Genomic DNA, 20,555 nt, shown 5'->3' with positions numbered 1-20,555 from the left:
ATGCGTATTTATTTTACGTTCTAACCTTTCAAACCGTAAAACTAATAAATTGCGCCACCTAGTGCGGTCATTTATTAGTAAACGTTTAAATTCGTGTGACATTGAAATATCAAATGAAATATTTGTTTGCAAAACCAATTTGGCATGTTTTCGAATTTAAAAATTAAAGGCAATAATTTAAACATATTAAAATATATTTAAAAACATTAAAATAAAAAATATGAAATTGTATAAAAATGGAAAGATTAGACCACAAACGTGTGCAGTTTATACAATGAAATATTTTACTCATCATTCTGCATTCAGACAAGATACAATCAGTATTTTCTCCTTCGTTAAGGCAAATGGCATAAACCTATCAAATCAAGCTCTGTCATCTCACTTTATGCTCCAGTGTAAGCTGTAGGATAGTTATGTGTATTATCTCTGATCTTGCTTAAGTAGCATGGAAAAGAATCATACTCCAAGACCAAACACACTGATAAGCAAGAAACAACAAAAAATATAGTTCAACAGGCTGATTGTTTGGGCCAATTCCACAGTAGCCACTTAATCAGGACTTAAGTGTATGTGTGTTCAGTCAAATCTAAAGGGCACTTCACAGATCTGTGTTCAAGCAATTAAAAAATGCTGCCTAACTGTAAACATGAACGAAACATTTTATCACAACTTAAAAAAAAAAAAATGACCTAATTTTTCTACTCAGATCTTGGCTTCCACCCTGTCAAAAGACCCTGAAGAGATGAAAATTAATAAAGTTATGAGGAACAAAAATCAACCTAAAACTGCAACCTGAGAAAAGAAACAAAAGAAAAATATCCAGCTGCCATAACAATGGCAATCTAAAGGGGCTTAACCCATATTCTATTTCAATCTAGCCATATGTTAGTAATTAGATTCTATAACAAAACTAATGTGTTACAAAAGTCATAAACATCTATCGTACCTTTAAGTTTCACAACAAACTTGAACAACAAACTTGAAAGCAATAAAATCCAGAATTAGATCTTTCATTATAAACAGGGGCTGTCATCTAATTGTTGGTTTTAGATTGTTTCTAAAGCAGAAATAACAGACAGCAACGTTCAAGTGAATCTTCAGTCTAACATGTAGGTAACATTTATATACCCTACAGTGACGGGTCAAATACAGTGAGTGGAGAGTGAATGGAAATCAAGATTTTAGGAGTTGTTACATATCACAATACCCTGCGCATGCAGCAGAAAGAGGGAGCTGTGTGTAGCACAAAAGGCTTTCGTTCTTTTCATTCACTGTCCAGAATATGTCTTCAGTTATATGGTGCATGTATGGAACTCTTACAAAGGAACATGGCTTAACAGAGCCAGCAATGGTTCTCCATCATATGAGTTTGTACACAGTGATGGCGTGTGTGAAGACATGATGTGTGTGTGTGTGTGTGTGTGTATGTTTGTGTTATAAGGGGACATGACTAAACAAGTATGAAACTGACTCCCCATTATGTGTTCGCCTAATGGCTTCAGCCAGGATCATAGAAATGTCGATCACCTGGAAAGGAAAAGAGAAATAAATTAGTCAACATGCTCTGAGTAATGAGGAAAAAAGAAACCATTTCTACTATATGAAAAACAATCAAATCAGATAATATTTCAGAAGTTAATACCAGTTCAATTACCGGTCAAAATTTTGGGGTCAGTAAAATATATATATTTGAAAGAAATTAAATGATTTTATTCAGCAAGGATGCAATCAATTGCTGTCATTTTGAGCTCCCCATTCATAAAAAAAGCCTGGGGAAAAAAACAATGTATCACCATTTCCACTAAAATAGCTGTTTTTAACATTGATGATAAGAAGAGTTTCTTGAGCATCAAATCAGCATATAATAATGATCTCTGAAGCATCATGTGACACTGAAGACAGAAGTAAAGGCTGCTAAAAATTCAGCTTTCCATCACAGTAAAAAATAGCAAATTGTTATTTTAAATTCTAATAGCATTTTACTATATACCGGCTTTTACTGTATATTTTGGATAAGATAGTATGTATCCTGGGCGAGCTTTTTAACGGAACTGTATATGTATCAAAAATGGGTTGTAAAATTGTGAAACCTTAATAGACTTGCATATAATCACTGATTTCCCAGTTCACTTTGATTCAGATTCACAAGCTTGATATTCAGTTCTGATTTTGAAATATACAATGTGCAATTGTTACATAATCATGTGATTTTTTATATTCCACTAACATTTGTTTAATTAAAATTGAAACGGATAGAAAAGAACACAACAGAAAACAAAGAACCACAACATCATTTTCTATAAGATTAATGTCTGTGCCTGAATCTTGTTGCAGTGTTTGATTTTGTCCTCCTGTGGAATTGTGTTGGTGACCACAACTGCCTCGAAGTTGGCATTGTTGATCCGAGAAATGGCTGGACCGGAGAAGATACCATGGGTCAAGATGGCGTACACTTTAGTGGCTCCCGCAGACACCAATCTGAGAGAAGACAGAGACACACGAGCAATTACACAAACAGGCAAGAACATGGAGGCATGAGGTCTGACAAATCAGCAGGATATTCATGAATGTGCATTTGTTTGAGCATGAAAGCGGTCGTGTATCATGCGTGTCCTCACTTGTCAGCCGCGTGACATATTGTCCCACACGTGTCTGCCATGTCATCGACTAAAATTGCCACTCGGTCTTTCACGTCCCCAACCAGCACCATACGATCCACCTCGTTGGCCTTCTTCCGCTCCTTATGGATTAAGGCAAAGTCCACATTCAGTCGGTCTGCGATGGATGTCACTCTAATAAAACGAACACAAGATTCTTAAGCAACATTCTGTACAACAGCGGTAAATGACCATGGATGCATTCAGGCTTCTCTGCAAGTGTCACATGCACACCACAGAGAAGCCACATGTGCAAAAGTTACAGTAAAAACACAAGTACAGTACAAACACCAGTGTGCATAAGCTCACTCACTCACTTGAGTGTCTTAAATGGTTACAAAAGGGGGCACTGTAGTCAGTTCATCTCTCAAAAGACAAATCAGCATGATTAAATTAGCCAAGCTTTAAAAGGCTTCAAACAGCTTTACAAAAAATGCCCACCACTGTATAATATACTGCTAAAGGTTTAGGCCAAGCCATCCACTGTTAGCAGAGTCACACACTCACACATAAACACACAAAAAAACCTGACATTTCCTTACCCTCCACACCTAAAAGAGTAAAACACACTCATGTCCATCGTCTTCAAGAGCCTGATCAACATTATAGACTACAATTCTCCAGGTTTAACAACCTGAAAGGGTTACGATGCTATAAAAATCTAATGATATGTAGTCCAAAACCGAAAAATATGATAAAATACATTCTTTTAGAAGACTTTTTAAAACATAAACTCAATGTGAAAAGGATAAACAAAGAGAAATCTGAATGTGAAACAAGAGTGACAGTGAATTAAGGAAAGAGATGAAGAGAATGGGTCTCATTCACTAATAGTTGTGTGAATTATTCACATTTATACAAACAGAAAAAAAATCGGTAAAAAAATTCCACCTAATTCACAACACGTGTGTGCAGACTCCAATTAGTTCTTAACCTCGTTGTAATGTCAATGAATTTGGAGTACTCTAAATTGGCCACCACATGCCTGAGGTTAGCCATTTGTATAAAGCCTTCTACACACTGCACGATTTTAGCAATCCTATAAGATCATCACCAATCACACTGTGTGACATGGATCTAATAAACTTGGGTACGACATGTATGCAGACTGTACGATGATGACACCTAGTGACTTGTAGGCTACAGTGCAAGTTACTATTAAAAATAGAATAAATCGTCATTAGCCTGCGCTAGCGGTAAACAAAAAGAGCATGACGAAGCAGTTTGGCAGCTGTACTTCTTATGTTTGCTGAAAAATGAGGAATCTGTGAAAAAGGAAGTTAAGTGAGTTTGAGGTAAGCAGTTTTAAGTTTTAGCGCCATGTTGCATTGATCAACATGCCATTTCATGTTGCATTTTTATTGGCTGGTCAGTAAATGTGGGTCGTAGCAGCAAAAACACTGTGTGATGCTGAATTTCTGACATTGTCAGAAAACGATCGCAGGTTGTCTTTGGTCACAAGACCGTGACAACAGCCGTCTTTAAACCTCTCTCACTGTCCAACACAGGACCACCGTTTAGGAGCCCCGATCGCAGAAATCGCCACGATTGTTTCACAGTGCCAATCTTTCGTCTGGGACAGCCGAAAATTGTGTGTAGAAGGCTTAAAACACAACCAAACCATTTCCACATAAGGGGTTTCCGCAAAGGTTTCAGTCATTGTCAACAAATATGGAAAATTAGACCACTTTTTTTAAAACTGGTGATACAATGTTTTATATATAATTATTTAATGATTTACTATCCATGTATACATTTTCATCTTAATATGCTTATAAGGCCACAAAGAGTATATGATTTTTGTGTTCGTGGGGTATCAAGTGTTCCCAGATTTTTTCAGAAATTTAAATTTAAAGGGGTGGTTCACGTTTTTTTTTTCTAGGCTTGATCGTGTTTATGGGGTGCAGTCTAACATGTGTTAATGCTTCGTTTTTTTAAAAACGCATTAATTTTCACATAATTTACCTTTATTCCACACCACTCTGTCCCTTCTCTGAGAAACGCGCTGATCATTTCCTTCTTTTATGAAGCCCCTCCCTCAGAAATACGATGGGCTCTGATTGGTTAGCTAGCCCAGTGTGTTGTGATTGGCTAAACCGCCTCTAGTGTGCATCTAAACGTCCCGCCCCTCACCTCAGCGGCATGTGCTCCAGTTGTGTTGTAAACAACAGCGTTGTTAATATCGCTTATCAGTTTGAGCCCGATTGAGAAGCGGAGGATATTATTGAAGAGGATCGTGCAGAACCTGTGCAAGCACGGCTTTTAATGGTAGGCCTATGTTTTTTGTTTGTTGTTGTCTCATACTTTTAGATACGCTGTTATTTGCAAATGCTACTGCTTATGTTAGCTTTTAATATACAGTTTTATCCTGATTAAAGCTTTAATACAGTACGGCAACTGCACGCGCGTCCATGTTTAACGCTTCTCATAGCTATATGTGAACATAAGTATATAATTGTAACAGTTCATTGTTGGAGCTGAGCTGAATGAGAGAGGTAGTCCCTACCAGCCGTTTTTGTAGGCATTAAACTGCCAGAATTTTAAAAGACGATATCTCCGTTTGCATTGAACTTTCAGCTTCGTTGCATTGAACTTTTTTAAAAGTTATAAAAACCTTTGCACACAGGTATCACACACATTTGTGTGTGTATGTATGGTTAGTGAACGAGACCCAATGTTTTTGAGAGACAGAAACACACCTCTTGGCTCCACCAGCATCAGGAGAAACAATGGTGCAGTTCTTCCATTCATTGATGTTTTCTTTTATCCATTTGAGGACTGCCGGCTCAGCATACAAGTTATCCACTGGGATGTCAAAGAACCCCTAACAACACACACACACACAAAACACATTCACTCAAATTCAAACCATTAAAAAACTTTCAGTGTCCAAGTCTCAACTATAAAATGCTGAAGAAATTTAAGGCGCACCCAGTTCTACTCAGGCCTGACTGTAGGATTATGTCTGTGATCTCTGTTCATGAGAGATAAGGGTTTGTTTTGAGCTTGTTTGGAGGAAAGGCACTGCACTGTTTTTACCTGAATTTGAGATGCATGAAGGTCCATAGTGATGATGTGGTCTGCTCCGGCTACAGACAGCATGTTGGCGACCAGCTTGGCTGAGATTGGAGCCCGACTCTACAGACAAAATTCTCACTCATAAACATACACTCATAAATAAGTAACATCACAACCACTAACCAGATACACATTAACAGGAAGATAGAGAAGGGCTAAGCAAGCATAAATAGCTATGCCTTGTATGTTGCCAAAGGGCCAGAAAACACAAGCCAACACCACAGAAGAAAGACTTACAGAAAGTAGCCCACATGGATCCACCAACAGTGATGCGGTTAATGTATGATTAACTGTGTGTACGTGTTAATAAGCAAGCTGTTCCCCTCACCCCCACCTTGTCCTTCTTGTCCTGCCGAGCGTAGGGGAAACAAGGAATAACCGCCGTGACTCTGGAGGCCGATGCAATCTTACAGGCATTGATCATGATCAGCAGCTCCATAAGATTGTCGTTTATTTCACCACAGCCACTCTGGACAATATAGACATCTTCTCCACGCACACTCTCTCCTATCTCTACACTGCAAAAACACACACACACACACACAAACAAACAAGGTTGAGTGGATCTCAGTCACTAAAGATAGTGCACTATAAATCTATACTTGTCTGCCTGATTAGAGGTGTATCTGATTTGAGTTGATTTTTTAATATAAACACCACTGGGGTTCAGAATGTTATCCATTAAAAAGCAAACTGAAACTATTGCGTCAAAAACCTGACTGCATTTATCGCATGTCAGCAGCAGATAAAGAGTGTGAGACACATTTTATCTTTTAGGGTCACAAGGCTTCCACTCATCTGGAGTTAAATGTCAATTATATAAACACAGACACCAGGGCCAAGATTAGATTTTAATCTCACGATATGAAAGTGGTCGTGTACCTGCATATTCCTTCTTTTTAGCTATGGAAGTGAAACTAACTCTATTAAAAATAATTATAACTAATGAAAAAACGCAGCAGCATTTCACGAGGGTACATTTAATAGCGTTATAACTCCTCACGTGGCAAAGGAGGCCAGACAGTACGTTTAAAATTAGCATTAGCGGCCCCGGAGTCACATGCTTAATGCAGGTGCATGCTGGGAAATTGAGTCTGGTGCCTGTACGAGGCGCATTGCGCCAGATGACACCTTCCAATTCAGAAAACTACAAACTAAAAAAAACATGTGGTTGCCATGTGTTTACCATTCCGTTTACCCTAGCCAAAACATTCCGGGAAATCAGTTGCAAATCTGACTGTAAATAACTCACCAGGTTTCCTGATTGCTGAATTTTTTAGTGACCACTTTCCCCAGTTCGAGTCCCAGTCGGTCCGCGATCTTCTGCGACAGATCCGGATGCGAACTGCCTGAAAATATCTTAATGTTTGGCATTCTGGGCTGATCCGTGGTGCCTATAGTGTCGGGATGGTGTACAGATGGTGTACAGTGTTTTTAAAAAAACACTGTAAGCTAAAATGACCTCTTCTAAATCAATGTTTAATCTCAATAAAGTAAGTGAAGAGGGCCTGGTGCAGGTCGTCTCTTCTGAATCGGATCCGTCCGCGCAGGCAGCAAAAGCCACTAGTATGTGCCATCGTAGCCCCGCCCACTTCAGTTAAACACGCCCATAAACTGTGGCGCGCGTCAATTTCGGCGCTATGACTGGACATATTTCTGAGGGCTAGATGACTGGCAGCTAAACAGACATATGCGCGCAACACCCTTTATGATGTTCCAGTTTACAGTTTCAACAAAGCGTTCCAGCGTTTCGCTTGCGTTCGTGCACACTCGGTCAAAAATGACATTGCATAATTTAGTTTTAGATAGGGATTTTTTTTTTTACCTTTATAAACACCAGGACCACTAAGCGGTCTCTCAGCCAACTAGATTTTCTCGATTTTCTCGATAACTTTTTGAAATCACTTTCATTAAGAACAATATAACAAATCGTTTGATAGTTAGAAACCAGTTAAAGGCACAATATGTAAGAGTTTTTAATTAAAATATCCAAAAACCGTGAAACAAAAACCAAAAACAGTGTTATATATTTTGCTGACTTGTGTACTTACATTATCCCAAATGTTTCTAAGAATTTTTAAATCCAGAGAAATAAGCAATTTTAACTAGTGACACTGACCGTGTCCATAGTGTAATCTCCAGGCCCTGATGGCCTCACTTCCGAATTTTATAAATTCTTTAGGGAAGATTTGAGAGAACTATTATTTCGAGCCTTTCTCGAATGTATCCAAAATGATTCACTATCTTCGACTATGAAACAAGGTCTAATTACTCTTATCCCCAAACCAGGTAAAGATGCGCGACATATAGATAATCTTCGCCCCATCACTTTACTCAGCTGTGATTATAAAATTCTAGCTCATATATTTTCCAATAGACTCAAGAAAAACATAAATCAAATAATTAGTGAATCACAGTCAAAAAAAATAAAAAAAGTTTTGTAGAAAACATGTCATTGTGTCGCCTGCCAATGACGTCATAATCCCTAGATTTCCGGTTTTGTTTTGTAGAAAACATGGAAACACCAAAGACGCTTTAATATGTTGTGCGTTTTAATAGACCGGTGACGACCGCACAGAGTAGCATAATAACAGAACTTTCAAATGTATCTAGTATGATAAAACAGCGCTGCTTACTTCCGCTGCTTTCCGGAAGGAGCGGAAGCGGTCGACTGTGGCATAATAAAAGCTCCACTGCTTTCGAGCCGTGTGTCATGCTCGTTCAGCGGCCTCGTTTCGCTTCGACGGCTTTCAGCCTCACCCTGCTTCATTCTACTACGTTAATAAATCATTAGCTCATCCATGAACATGAGTCCCGTCGGATTGCATCGGCTGTGGGGATGAAGACCACAACTCCCATGATTCCACACTCAGTCACTGCATCATCAAAATACGCCTTTGTCTCTTTGTTTGTTTTGAATACGCACCCTCTAGCGGCGAAAATTACATATTGTGCCTTTAAAACAGAGAAATCTTATGTCTAAAAGTCTGTCAACAGGCTTTTATTAAAACTGTCTTGTGTATCATATATACATATATATAGCCTATATACAGTTTAAATATTAACAAACATTTGCAATGAACTCATTTCGCAATGACCCTACACTTCATAAAACATGTAAATTATGTCTCCAGTGCAGCTGGTTTATCTAGTTTTTAAGTGAATTCCTAGGGGGAAAAAACTCTGGTTGCTATAGTAAATAATGCACTCTAGTGGTAAAAGAGGTGTAGTCTGTGTTCCTAGGACTGCTTTCTGTTGTATAGTTGGCAAAAACCGCCATCAAAACTGATTTAGAGGCAAGCGAAAACAATGTCAGATAATCGATAAAGCCTGATCAAATTAGATTTGTTCATGTTTCCACAAACAAAAACGAGTCAGTACTGAAACGAGTGATCAAAAGCTCTTTTAATTAATATTTATTCCATAAACATGATTACAAAACTCAGCAAGTTACCAATATTACATTTGTCACCATACAGGCTTGATCACAAATATTTCAACTTTTGTGACAGATACAACAAAAACAAAATACTAGAATAATTTACATGAAAATCTATAAAACAGCAATGAGATCACAAATTAGTGTTATTGTTCCACTGTCTGTTTTCATGGTTTCTTTTTTTATCTTTAAATTAATATATATTTTAACTAGAGCACAACACTCTTACAACAAGATTGGTCCAATTACAAAACCTTTCAACAAAGAGTCACAGCTTGCTCTCCTTCTCTCTCCTTTACAATAGTTTTTTATTTATTTTTTATAGTATTTTCAATTTTTGGCTTTAAAACAAACAAACAAAAAACAAATAAGAGAGAGAGAAAGAAAAAGAAAGAAAGAAAACATCATGGCAATTAGCAACCTTTTCACTTGCCGAAAAGGGAAAAGAACAAAGCCACAGTAAGAACGACCTCACATCACTTTCTAAGAAAAATATACACTTAGAAAATATGTTACAAATTGGCACAATGAAAAATATACAGGTCATTATTTTTTTTTTCCTACATCAAGAAGTTCATTGAGAATCCACCTGGAGAAGACAGACCAGGCAGTAGAAAGAGTTTCTTTTTTTCCTTGATGATGAAAAAAGGCAAAAGTAGTTACAAGTAATGGAGTGTCAAATAAATCATGAAGAAAAAAAATACTTCCAACTTGACAATATAATACATTCATAAATAGGGCACAATTAAGTTTTTGATATGCTTGTATTAACTTTACATGATGCACTTATAGGGGAATAACACTGTTTACGAACTTTTCAAAAATATGAACGCTTCGGTCAGTGCAGGGGATGTGTGCTATACAGTTTTCACTGGTGTAAAACTTTGCTCTCAAAGTATGAAGAAGAGCACCCTGCACTGGCATCACAGATGTCCTGCAGGTTTAGCAACAGTAGTGCTACGTAAAAACAGTACAGCAGGGGGCAGCGCTGAGAACAGCTTGAGTTTGTATGGCGAGATGGGCAGCTGAGGGAATGAGAGATGTGAATGCAGTTGGGTTCCCTGAGCCAACGGACCTGAACCAACTGTGTTACATCTCCATTCACTCAGCACAGAAAGAAATCATTTGGACAACCAACTTATATTCTAATATTTCCTGGTCTTTTGCTTGGTGCGGTTGATTTGGCTGGGAAGGCCCTGAAAATCAAGAGGTTTTCAGGGCTCACTTCTGAATTGCACCACCAGCTGTGGAATGCCACTCATCATCTGCACCTGTTTTCTTCAACATTTCAACACTCCAATAATTTCACCTTAATTCATTCACAGCAATGTTACAGCATTTGCACAAGTACCCACTAAACTTTGAAAATGGAGGATCAGTTCTCAAACTACAGTTGTCAATTCAATGTAGTGTTGAACAACTCAAAAGTGTTTCACACTCTGTAAACGTAAGGGCAGAAAATCAAAGAGAAAATATTTCTTTTCAAATAGGCATTCACAAAAGAGGGGATCCAGGGAGTTGCAGAAAAAAAGATCCTGAAGCAATGTAGTAAACAGCACATGGGGGTAACCGTTCCCCCCTAACACAACAAATAACATTCCAACAGCAATAGAAAAACAATGGTTTTGAGATCAGGTAAGAAAAAACAGGCGAGTCAGAGAAAGTAATACAGGGGATCAGCATTCACATCACATATCCATATCAGGTTTTAATTTTAAATGCATGCACATCGCTAGCAACAATTTAGAAAACTTTCAAAAAATATTTGGTCCTGTTCTTAACTAGTTTGGAGGGTTGAGGTACAGAGAAATATATTTAACGAACTAGAAACTTGGGGATGCAAACGAGTTAGAATGCATTGTATGTCTTGTTATAAGAAGGAATGATCATTTTCTTACCTTGTTACATACGAACAGAGTGATCTTTTACCATCCAGAAATGCATCAGAATGAAAGGCAACCAATGTTTTTCTCTGCCATTATAGCACTTCAGCTTCCTCCCACAAATTCTCGTCATGCATCTCTCACTTCCTGCCTCTAATCTTGAACTAGCCAGGAGTGTAAAACACAGAAAATAAACCAACAACATTTTTCTTCTGATTGTTGAGATGACTCCTCGCCGCTAGCGGTTTGTACAGATGTGATGCAACAGGAGTGAATCTCAGATTAACAACTCCCCCATCCCAAGCACACACACGCTCGCTCCTCAATCACTGCCACATTATAAAACAGCAAATATTTATGTAGATAAAAATGTCTGTACGTTTAATTGTTCATAGTTTGGCACATTAATTTAAACATGTTTGATATAATCTTGTTTTGTAAATAGTGCATATGTTTGTGTACAACAGCAGTTTGATACTGGCAGGAGAAGATTCACTGGAGAACAGATGAATGAACCCCCTTTTCACAACTTATAAACAAACAACAATAATGAAAATATCTCTTGTGAAATTTCAGAACCTCAGAAAAAAAAGAGCATCTCGGTCAAGAAGCTTTCTTTTAGTTTGTCAGAGCCCAGTGTTCTGAGGGGTTGGCACAGAAATGAGGGGAAACGATTCTTAGCAGAGAATACTACACATGACCTTTGACCCCTGAACAGAAGGCAACCATTTGCTGAGAGACAGAGCAGGGCGCTGGGCTCGATCTAAACCATGGTTCTGTGACACCGATTTAACACATACAGTGTTATAGCTGCAACGGAAAACAAAAAGACAAAAAAATTGATATTTAGATACACACCACACTAAAAGAGAATCCAAAGGCATTTTTCTTCTTGGAAAACAAACCAAACGCAAATAAAAACAACTCAAAATTTGTCAGATAAAAATGCAACAAAGCAGCAATGGGGAGTAGGGTGCAGCCATGACAGTGAGACTTCAGTCAGTCTAGTAGGTAGTTTAGCAGGGCTGACATGCAGGATGTGCCTGCCTTCCAGTAGGCCAGGCAAAGGATTGTGGGTAAAGTCAGTGCCATGCAGCTCTGAAATGTGGAAAGGATTTTAGGAGGATTTGGCAGGGTGCGAGGGAAGGGAACGGAGAAAGAGAAGGGGCACATTGCAGAGAGAAAATATTACCTCCGTTTCTCGACCAAAGCGGTCAATGCTACTCCTTTTATGTCCCTTTTACCCGCTAAGAGTTCCTCGCGGGAGAACTTAGTGCTGCTTTTGTGACGATACATTTTTTTGTGGGCTGGACGGTGTGAAAGTGGGAGACAGTCCAATCCGAGGGTAGGAAAGAAGCCTGGTGGGACAAGTTTAGGCAGTGCTTTACCACCACGCCCAGCCCCTTTCTTCCCTCGACCTCCGCCTGAGGCACCACTCCGCTTTTTAAGGTCAGCAGCGCTACCCAGAATCTTCAGTGTCTGGCTCTGGAGGGCATGCTGACCGGGTGAAAGACAAGGCCCCCAAAGAGGCTCCACAGAGGCCCTCATGAAACGCTGCACCTCAGCCATGCCAGACACTATATTGGACAGGATGTTCGATGGTTCCTGGAATTCTCGTTGGTCATCGTTTGACAGTCCCCCAGTAATAGGCCACTCCCCCTGAGCTCCAATTAAGCCAAGCGATGGGGTAGGGGAAGAAGCGCCACTTCCTGACCCTCCGCCACTTTTGGCTGCTTTTCCCTCTAGCAAGGCTTTGATCTTCCGCACAGAACGAGAACCCTGACGTGGGAGCTTAACTTTCTCTCCTTTCGCCGTTTTAGCAGTTTTGCTCTTTTTGGTGCTTTGTCCGTTTTTCCCACCCTTTTTCGTTGAGCCTTTGTGATCCCTTAGCCCTACTTCTTCCTCCTCCGTGTTGAAAGCGTGTATCTGTAGGTGGTGTGGGTTTCCGACTTGATTAAGCTGCTGGACAACTCTACAGTTCCATTGTACGTTTGCTTCTGCTGCTTCCGAGAATTCTCCAACTTTACCACAGTTCCCCAGCAGTTGAGGGGAAGAGTTAGGTGTGTCTGGTGGCGACATCTCAGAGAGAGATGAATGGCGGAACTTGTCAGGGGTAAAGTTGGAGATATCTAAGAGGTCAGTTGACTCTCGAAGTGGAGCAACCTCCTCTAGACTTTGTTGCAAGACGAGCCGTGGGCTGCAATGCGGCAAGAAGCCATCGTTGATCTCACTAATCTCCTCTTCCCTCTCCCTTTCTCCCTCTCTCAGGCTGAGTGAGCTGTAGTTGCTAGAGGTGGCAGAAAGTGATCCCAGGGAGTTAAAGCTAACCAGTCGCCCTACACCACTGTCACTCCGAGAGCCAGTCGGACTCAAGCCATAATCAGCATCAGGTTGGGACTCTTCATATGAGACCCTGCACCCTGACAGAGACACTTGCCCAAAGCCTTTGACATTTGTGCTATCCCCTGCTAACACAGGCAACGGTGTGGGAAAACCTGATGGCATCATTGGCGACTGGGTTGGGATGTCTGGGGAGAAGGGCAGCTGTTCAGCAGATGGTTCAGATGGCCATGAAATGGACTGGTTTGGTTCAGTAAGGCTTGGTTCAGTATAATGCGTGTGGTGGGGCCCATGGTTCATAGGTGGAGGAGAGTGAGGCAGCTCTGATTCAGAGGGAGGAGAGAGAACACAGCTCTGGACTGGCTGAAGTGTGGGATTCTGTAGCCCTGGATGGAAATAGTTGATGTTAGCAGTGCTTGATGACTCAGAGGCTTCGAGAAGAGTTTGCAGGTATCCCCCGGGGAGGAGTTCAGCATTTCCATCAGTCCCTGGAGCAGTTGGGGTCAAAGTACATTTTTCAGGGTCATTACTGGAGGCTTCATCTGTGGCATTACCTTCCGAAGAGTTACTAAGGTTTTCTGGTAAACATGGGCTGCACTGCTCAATCTCAGAGGCTTCTGGGACTTCCTGTGTCTCAGCCTCTTTTAACTTTTTTAACCGAAGTCTTGCTTCACTTTTGAACTTCTTTATCTTCCCTGTTTTACCTGCTTTTCTTCTTTCCTCTCTCTCCTGTGTTCTGCTTTTAGCCCTGGCAGTGTGTGTAACGGCGGTAATGTCCTCTTTTGGTTCCTCTGTGCTTTTCAGGGATTCGGTCCCCTCTGGTTGATTGTGGATGGGGACCACTATAGTTTGTCTGGGGAGGGAATTCTGTACGGTATGGATCTGCTGGATCCTGAGTCTGGCCATCCTCTGCTTGCGTTTGGGTGTAGTGCTTGGTCTTTTGCAGCCATTGAGACGTTTGATTGTTTCTGCAGCTGTTAATCTATTTTGCTCCTGCTGCTCCTTTTCTCTTTCCTGCCAGTATGCTTTTAATGGTGCAAGTCTCTCATAGTGAAGCAGAGCATTTGGACTCAGACAGACCACAGCGGGTGATGGGTCGACTCGTCCCAGACACACTCTCATGTGCCTCTGGCCTTTAAAACGATTAATGATTATGTATTTTATAATGACAGGTGGGTCCTTCCTACTGGACCGCCGCCTCTTCTTTGGGCACCAGTCATCATCACGCTCTTTCTTAAGCCCAGCAGGCGGTTTTTCTCGTTTTTCTGCATTTTTCTCACTTTCTATTGAGTCCACATCGTACAAATAGTCTTCTCGGTAGGCCACCTTCCTCTTGGCTCGGAGGCGGTAGCTTAGCTGGCTGGAGGAGCTAGAATTTTCTCTGGACAAGCAGCCATGGCGGAGGGAGAGCCCATGGTCTGGGGAGCCTGTGCAAGAGCTGTCATCACTGAATTCACCGGAATCTTCCGGAGAGTTACTGAGGTCAAAAAGAAAGTTACTGTCTGAGTTAATATTGGGGGTCACGTAGTCATCAGCCTTAATCTCAGTGGATTGGTCTGGTTTCACTTTTGGCCCCTCTTTTCTACTGCAAGGTAAGCTAGGAAAGAAACCTAGTTGAGACTCATCCTGTAGGGCAGACTCACTCCTCTCCTGCACTCCATCCTGATAGGACTCATAGCGTATCTTGAGCGAGCAGACGTCAGTACCGAGTGCTGTCTCCTCCTCCTGAAACATGTAATTCTCCACATCTTCTTCACAGAACAGATTGACTGCAAGTTCACTGCGGGAGCATAAGTCCAACAGCTCCATACGACTCTCACTGATGAGAGTCTCTAGACAGCTCCAGTCCTGTGCCTCCTCTCCAAGACCTTCGTATATGCTCCTGGATGCAGGATCCTCATCTGATTCGCTCTCCTGCATCGACCTCCCTTCTTCAGCCCCCTCATTGGTTACAGCTGGATGGGCGGGGCCGCTGAGCAGCTGGTCAGATAGAACCTGGTCACCATAGCGACCTGCGCTGGGGGCGGGGCCAAGGCATTGCAAATTGATGCTGGCAAAGCCGAGTACGGACTCACAGGATTCCGGTTCTGTCTGATTTTTGGGGATCAGACAGCTAAGGCAGTCTCCGCCCCTGGAGTCCATGTTAGAGAGGGACGACCTGTCACAGGTCTGCGGCACAGACCAGGGCGTCACAGGTTTGGAACAGGGCACAGAAGAGAGAGATGAAAGGGAGGAAAGAGAGGAGAATGAAGAAAGAGAGGACAGAGAGGTGGTGTTGGAGACAGACCCATCATGCAGGTCAGCTGGGCTAAGAGGACCTTCAGAGAGCTGACTCTGGCCACAGAGGGAGGGCAGGGACAGCGCCGCAGGAGCAATGTCATCACAGCGCCTTAGATCATGTGACACATCTGTCAATGGGTCATGTGATTCTTAAAAAAAAGAGGCAGAGACAAAGATCCTTAAAGTAAATTTTTTCCTGGTGAACATCTGTAAATATATTTATATATAGATATAAAGAGGAGTTTTACATATTACACTGAAATCAATGAGATTTTTAAACAATGTGCAGATAATAATAGTTAAAATACAATATTTCAGTTACATAAAATGCTGCATTTTATATGTGCATGGGAACGCCTACCATTTTCACTAGCATCTCTTGGGCAGGGGCTGCGATCTGCCCCTGAGAATCGGGACTCCTGTAGAACATCCATCAATCTGAACTGAATCTCACTCTCACTAACATAATTACAACTGTCCAGCCTGTAGAAACACACAGAGAGACAGTAAAAGAGGAAGCCAAAATCTTTAGAAATTTGTCAGCACTGAAGACCATTTAAAAACCTTGCAAAAATCTGACAGATAAACTGATAATAATTTTTATTCATTTAGCAGATGCTTTATCGAAAATGACTAACAAAAAAGAAATATCTCAAGCAGTTTCTCATTGGTGCCAAAATTATTTGCATTTACACAGTGGTCAGACTAGTACACAACCTCAGAAGTGGAATCAGAAAAGATGAGAAAGAGATAAGACGATTTTTAAAAAATTCAGAAAACAGTAATTTAATAGAAAGAGAACCTAGGATATTTTCATAAAGGTATTTTATGTTCCATAGAAGAATGTAAGTCATACAGGCATACAGAAGTTTTAGAAGGTTTCGACATGTTGGTGAGATGAATTTAAATTTCTGGGTGAACTATTCTTTTGATTATCAGCAGCTAAAATGATGAAGAATGACTGTTGAGAATTTACTTGATCAGAAAAAAACTGAAAAGAAAAACATCAGTATTTTCAGTTTAAATTCCCACAATTTAAAGAGAATTTATTTATTCATCACGCTAACTGCGAGTTACAAATCAGAATTCTCTCTAGGACTTCCTCGATTTGTGTCCCGTTTTCACTTTCTGTCTCTCTCTTACTCTCCAGTATTACAGTGAGTTGTATTGTTTTACATCATTCTGTCCTCTGATTGCCCTTCACTGTGAAGTACAACTGTTGAGGATGTGAAAGAAATAAAAGAGCTTTATAACAGCAGAGAAGAGAAAAGAAAGTGCACTCTCTTTTGCCTCAGGCTATGTGTGCATGTGTCAGAATAGTGTGCCATATATGTAAGTAAAAAGACATGCAGTTTTTTTTTTTAAAAATAAATAAATAAACATGACAACACTGCATATGCTGTGGGGAGAAATGCTGATCTCTAGTACACTGTTTGAAGTGTTCCCACGATGTGAATTTACATAGGATTTCAGAACTGACCTACTGAAGATTTATGAATTACACAAGTATCGAAACTGTTGAGTGGGCATTATATGTATTTCAGTGCCCATGTTTGCTGCTCTAACTAATTATTATTTTTCTATGTACACTTCAAATATAGAGGTTATTTACAATAAATCACATTTCAATATCGCTGGCTTGGAATTCCATATGAAAATGCAGTGGTAAGGTGCAGAATTTTATTCAAAGGTCATGTTTGTTATTTTCATTGTTCAACAAACATAACTAATTCAATGTATTAATCAAAAGTCATTCAAAAATGTCATCATTTTTCAGGTGATAATACCTTTATTGTCCTATAAAATATCAGCATTCACTATATCAGCATATACAACAGACTATATACTTTCAAATCCATTATGTTTATGGTCTAACTATTTCAATAACTGTTGCAGTATACAAATTTGTCTTACTTAAAAATATACACAGCACAATCCACAATAAATATTTGCATTCTCTGGATAATTTCAGAATATCATCTGTGTTTAGACCACAGGCAAAGCAAGAGAAAATTCCATAACACCCCTTTTCAACAACAACACAATTACACACTAAAAACATTTTCCGGCATGCACCGTTTCCAGATCTGGAAATAGCTATATAATAATAATCTAGGATTTGCTCCTTCCAAACCAGCAACAATATGAGAAAAAGCCTAGGGCTGTTCTGAGAACATCATGGCTGGGCTCATTCTTGCCAGCTTTGCAGACAGAGAGATAGAGAACAGGGCAGTGGCACTGTCTGCAAACTGCTTTTATTAAAAACGAAATTAATATTTATTCAGCTTCAACATCCACCCAAGTGACAGACAATGGAATTACAGAAGAGAGAGAAAGAGAGAGATAAGTGGAGAGCTAGAGAGAAAGACGCATAAAGAGAGAGAGAGAAGGAGAAGCCGAATCCATGTCGTTGTGAGTTTGTTTGATCTTTTTCAGAGATCAATAAATCTGCTGCAATCTGTCAGTCAAGCAACCAAAATATCATCCATTTATGTCACAGAGAGCATTACTACGCTGACTGACTACTTAACGTAAGGTTTAAACACTGACTGCAAGTCTGGCTTCTGTGTGGAAAACACTCAGACCTCACAGCGTCCACTCTGATTGATGGTTTTCGTCAATTGATTGATTGTGGTATTGATTTTGGTGGTTCAAGCTGTGTACGAGAGAACTTTAGTTCTGTTATAGCCCTATACATGCACGTTGCAGCTTGACAGCATCAAAGAAACTTCCATAACATCTTCCCAGGACGGCTGTCCGGTGACTTGACAGATCCTCCATGCTCTTAACACGACCATATCAAGAGGCCTGAAAGACGAGCGCGCTTTCAACATCTCGGATAGCCCAGAGAATTGACATTATTCAGAGAGACGTAACAGGTTTGAGTCCACCCTTGATTATTGAAGGCCTGCATGGTGCGCTATGATACGCGCTCTGCTATTCTGCATCGCCAAATGCCGCATCGGTCGCAGGCGCGGAGGCACAAGCAAAACGCGGGGGAAATGAAAACGCGTAAATATAGAATAACGCCACATGAAAGCGTTCGTGTTACATTGCTGTCTGTGAACGAGTGCGTATGTAGCTGTGGCTTTGGCTTAGGGGGGATGCTGTGTATGTGTGTTCGCCTCACGTATTCGTCATGAGCACCAATGCTTTCTGTCCCTCAAACGATGGCCTGCGAGCTGCGACTCATAGCTTCCGCAGGACACTGAGCCGTTCCTCCGCGTCTTCTCCCTCACTAACACACCTGTGCAATATGGACGCATCATGACAGCTGGCACTCGCTCCACCATTTCTCCCCATTGCAGCGTTTGACGCGCGTCACACTGGCCCACTCACCGCATCACGCACGCAAAGACGCGCATCCCGCACACTCACCTCCCGTTACACCCGTCCCGCCCGCCCGCTCTTAAGACTCCGTTTGATCGCTCGGCGTGCAGAATGTTGTCATACGTTGTTGTTGTTTTTTCGTAACCCCCTTCAATGCAGCGGTCTCAGCATGTTTGCCCTCTCTGACTGCCTCCCGGTAGCAGCAGGTGGACGCGCCTCTCGCGCCTCGGAGCCCCTTACCACTCCATTTTATTCCCTCGCGCTCCAGGGTTTCCAGGAAACAAACAAAGGTCTGCTGCAGCGCCTGCTCCTCGCCGCATGCTCGCGCTCCGCTCTCTCCTCCTTTAGAGTCGCTTTTGTTTTTGCCTTATGTACGTGCGTAACGGAGACGGGGGTGTGCGTGCGTGCGTGCGGATGTGTTTTTCCCAGCTGTACCCCGTCCGTCCCTGACAACGACGGCGCGCTCGTGCGCTGCTGCTCCCCCTCTTTTGAGACCTGCCATAAAGAGCGCGCCCCCATATTTTGCACGGCGGCGCGCTGAGGAGTCGGGAGCGCGCGGCACTGCTGAACAGGTGCAGAGGCGCACGCATGCGCACTGATGCTTCACACGCTCCAAGCACCAGCTAGGGGTCTCTGCAGATTTAGTTTGTTTCCCATAGACAAACTGGTATTACATACGAAGTTGCTAACTAAATAAATTAATAAAGCGAGGGAATTTTAAATCCATAATTCTGAAAAATCATTGAAAATCGAAGCAATCTTTGTTTATGACACTGCTATTACATACGCAGTTACTTAACAAACATACAAACAAATAAATAAGCGAGAGAATTTGAAAGCAATTTAGAAATGTAGAAAAACCCACCATATTAGATGAAATAAGAATAAAAATAACCTTTGTTCCTCTTGTAAACAAAAGCAACCGTTCTTTCTTCATTCAAACAGACAGATACTCAGTTATATAGTTATTTTATTTTATGTTTTGTATGTCTGACGTACGTAAATATCTATTGGAATTGTATGACACATAGCCTATGTGACCGTGGACCACAAAACCAATCATAAGGGTCCATTTTTTTAAAATTGTGAATCACGAAAGACGAATAAATAAGCTTTACATTGATGTATGGTTTGTTAGGATAGGACAATATTTGGCCGAGATACAACTATTTGAAAATCTGGAATCTGAGGGTGCAAAAAAAATCAAAATATTGAGAAAATCGCCTTTAAAGTTGTCCAAATGAAGTTCTTACTAATCAAAAATTAAGTTTTGATACATTTACGGTAGGAAATTTACAAAATATCTTCATGGAACATGATCTTTACTGAATATCCTAATGATTTTTGGCATAAAAGAAAAATCGATGATTTTGACCCACAATACTTATGACTGGTTTTGTGGTCCAGGGTCACATATACTAATCATTTACCGTTTGCACTATTTAATGGTGTGTTGAATCATCGTCCTGTAAGATCATTTTTTATGATAGCATTTGTTATTTTTAACCCTGTAATTACCCTTATTATATCATGATGTATTAAAAACAC

At 40.8% G+C, this 20,555-nt stretch overlaps 2 protein-coding genes across 5 annotated transcripts; both read right to left on the bottom strand.

The window, feature by feature from the left end:
- Positions 1-263: 263 nt before the first annotated feature.
- LOC107733231 (ribose-phosphate pyrophosphokinase 1-like) lies at positions 264-7,345 on the bottom strand. Of its 4 annotated transcripts, none has more exons than XM_016544792.1 (8): positions 6,988-7,345; positions 6,064-6,253; positions 5,697-5,795; positions 5,357-5,481; positions 3,200-3,208; positions 2,619-2,792; positions 2,319-2,478; positions 264-1,527 (listed from the first exon to the last, which is right to left on the bottom strand). In XM_016544792.1, the coding sequence occupies exons 1-8, from the start codon at positions 7,107-7,109 to the stop codon at positions 1,435-1,437; spliced, it is 972 nt and encodes a 323-aa protein (XP_016400278.1). In that variant the 5' UTR covers positions 7,110-7,345; the 3' UTR covers positions 264-1,434. The 4 variants fall into 4 exon arrangements, with proteins under 4 accessions (XP_016400278.1, XP_016400279.1, XP_016400280.1 ...); XM_016544793.1 differs by having other exon boundaries at positions 6,070-6,253; XM_016544794.1 differs by lacking the exon at positions 3,200-3,208 and having other exon boundaries at positions 6,988-7,344.
- A 4,181-nt stretch (positions 7,346-11,526) lies between these two features.
- Positions 11,527-19,538, bottom strand: LOC107733230 (protein KIAA2022 homolog). Its single transcript, XM_016544791.1, has 4 exons — positions 19,056-19,538; positions 16,039-16,160; positions 12,250-15,826; positions 11,527-11,867 (listed from the first exon to the last, which is right to left on the bottom strand). Exons 2-4 carry the CDS (start codon positions 16,109-16,111, stop codon positions 11,735-11,737), a joined length of 3,783 nt encoding a protein of 1,260 aa, XP_016400277.1. The 5' UTR covers positions 16,112-16,160; positions 19,056-19,538; the 3' UTR covers positions 11,527-11,734.
- Between the last annotated feature and the right edge of the window lie 1,017 nt (positions 19,539-20,555).

Source organism: Sinocyclocheilus rhinocerous, unplaced genomic scaffold, assembly GCF_001515625.1.
Source record: "Sinocyclocheilus rhinocerous isolate Xijiao unplaced genomic scaffold, SAMN03320098_v1.1 scaffold4356, whole genome shotgun sequence".
NCBI classification, from domain to species: domain Eukaryota; kingdom Metazoa; phylum Chordata; class Actinopteri; order Cypriniformes; family Cyprinidae; genus Sinocyclocheilus; species Sinocyclocheilus rhinocerous.
Note: the sequence above shows the minus strand (reverse complement) of the source record. Positions and strands in the feature narration are given on the sequence as shown.

Coding starts and splice junctions, on each gene's coding strand:
- LOC107733231 (XM_016544792.1), bottom strand. CDS start 7,109: ATGCCAAACATTAAGATATTTTCAGGCAGTTCGCATCCGGATCTGTCG. Junction 5,482..5,696: donor TTCATGCATCTCAAATTCAG/GTAAAAACAGTG, acceptor GTGTGTTGTTAG/GGGTTCTTTGACATCCCAGT. Junction 1,528..2,318: donor AACACTGCAACAAGATTCAG/GCACAGACATTA, acceptor TTTCCTTTCCAG/GTGATCGACATTTCTATGAT.
- LOC107733230 (XM_016544791.1), bottom strand. CDS start 16,111: ATGGATGTTCTACAGGAGTCCCGATTCTCAGGGGCAGATCGCAGCCCC. Junction 15,827..16,038: donor AAGAGATGCTAGTGAAAATG/GTAGGCGTTCCC, acceptor CTTTTTTTTAAG/AATCACATGACCCATTGACA. Junction 11,868..12,249: donor GCTTTGGTCGAGAAACGGAG/GTAATATTTTCT, acceptor TTTCCGTTGCAG/CTATAACACTGTATGTGTTA.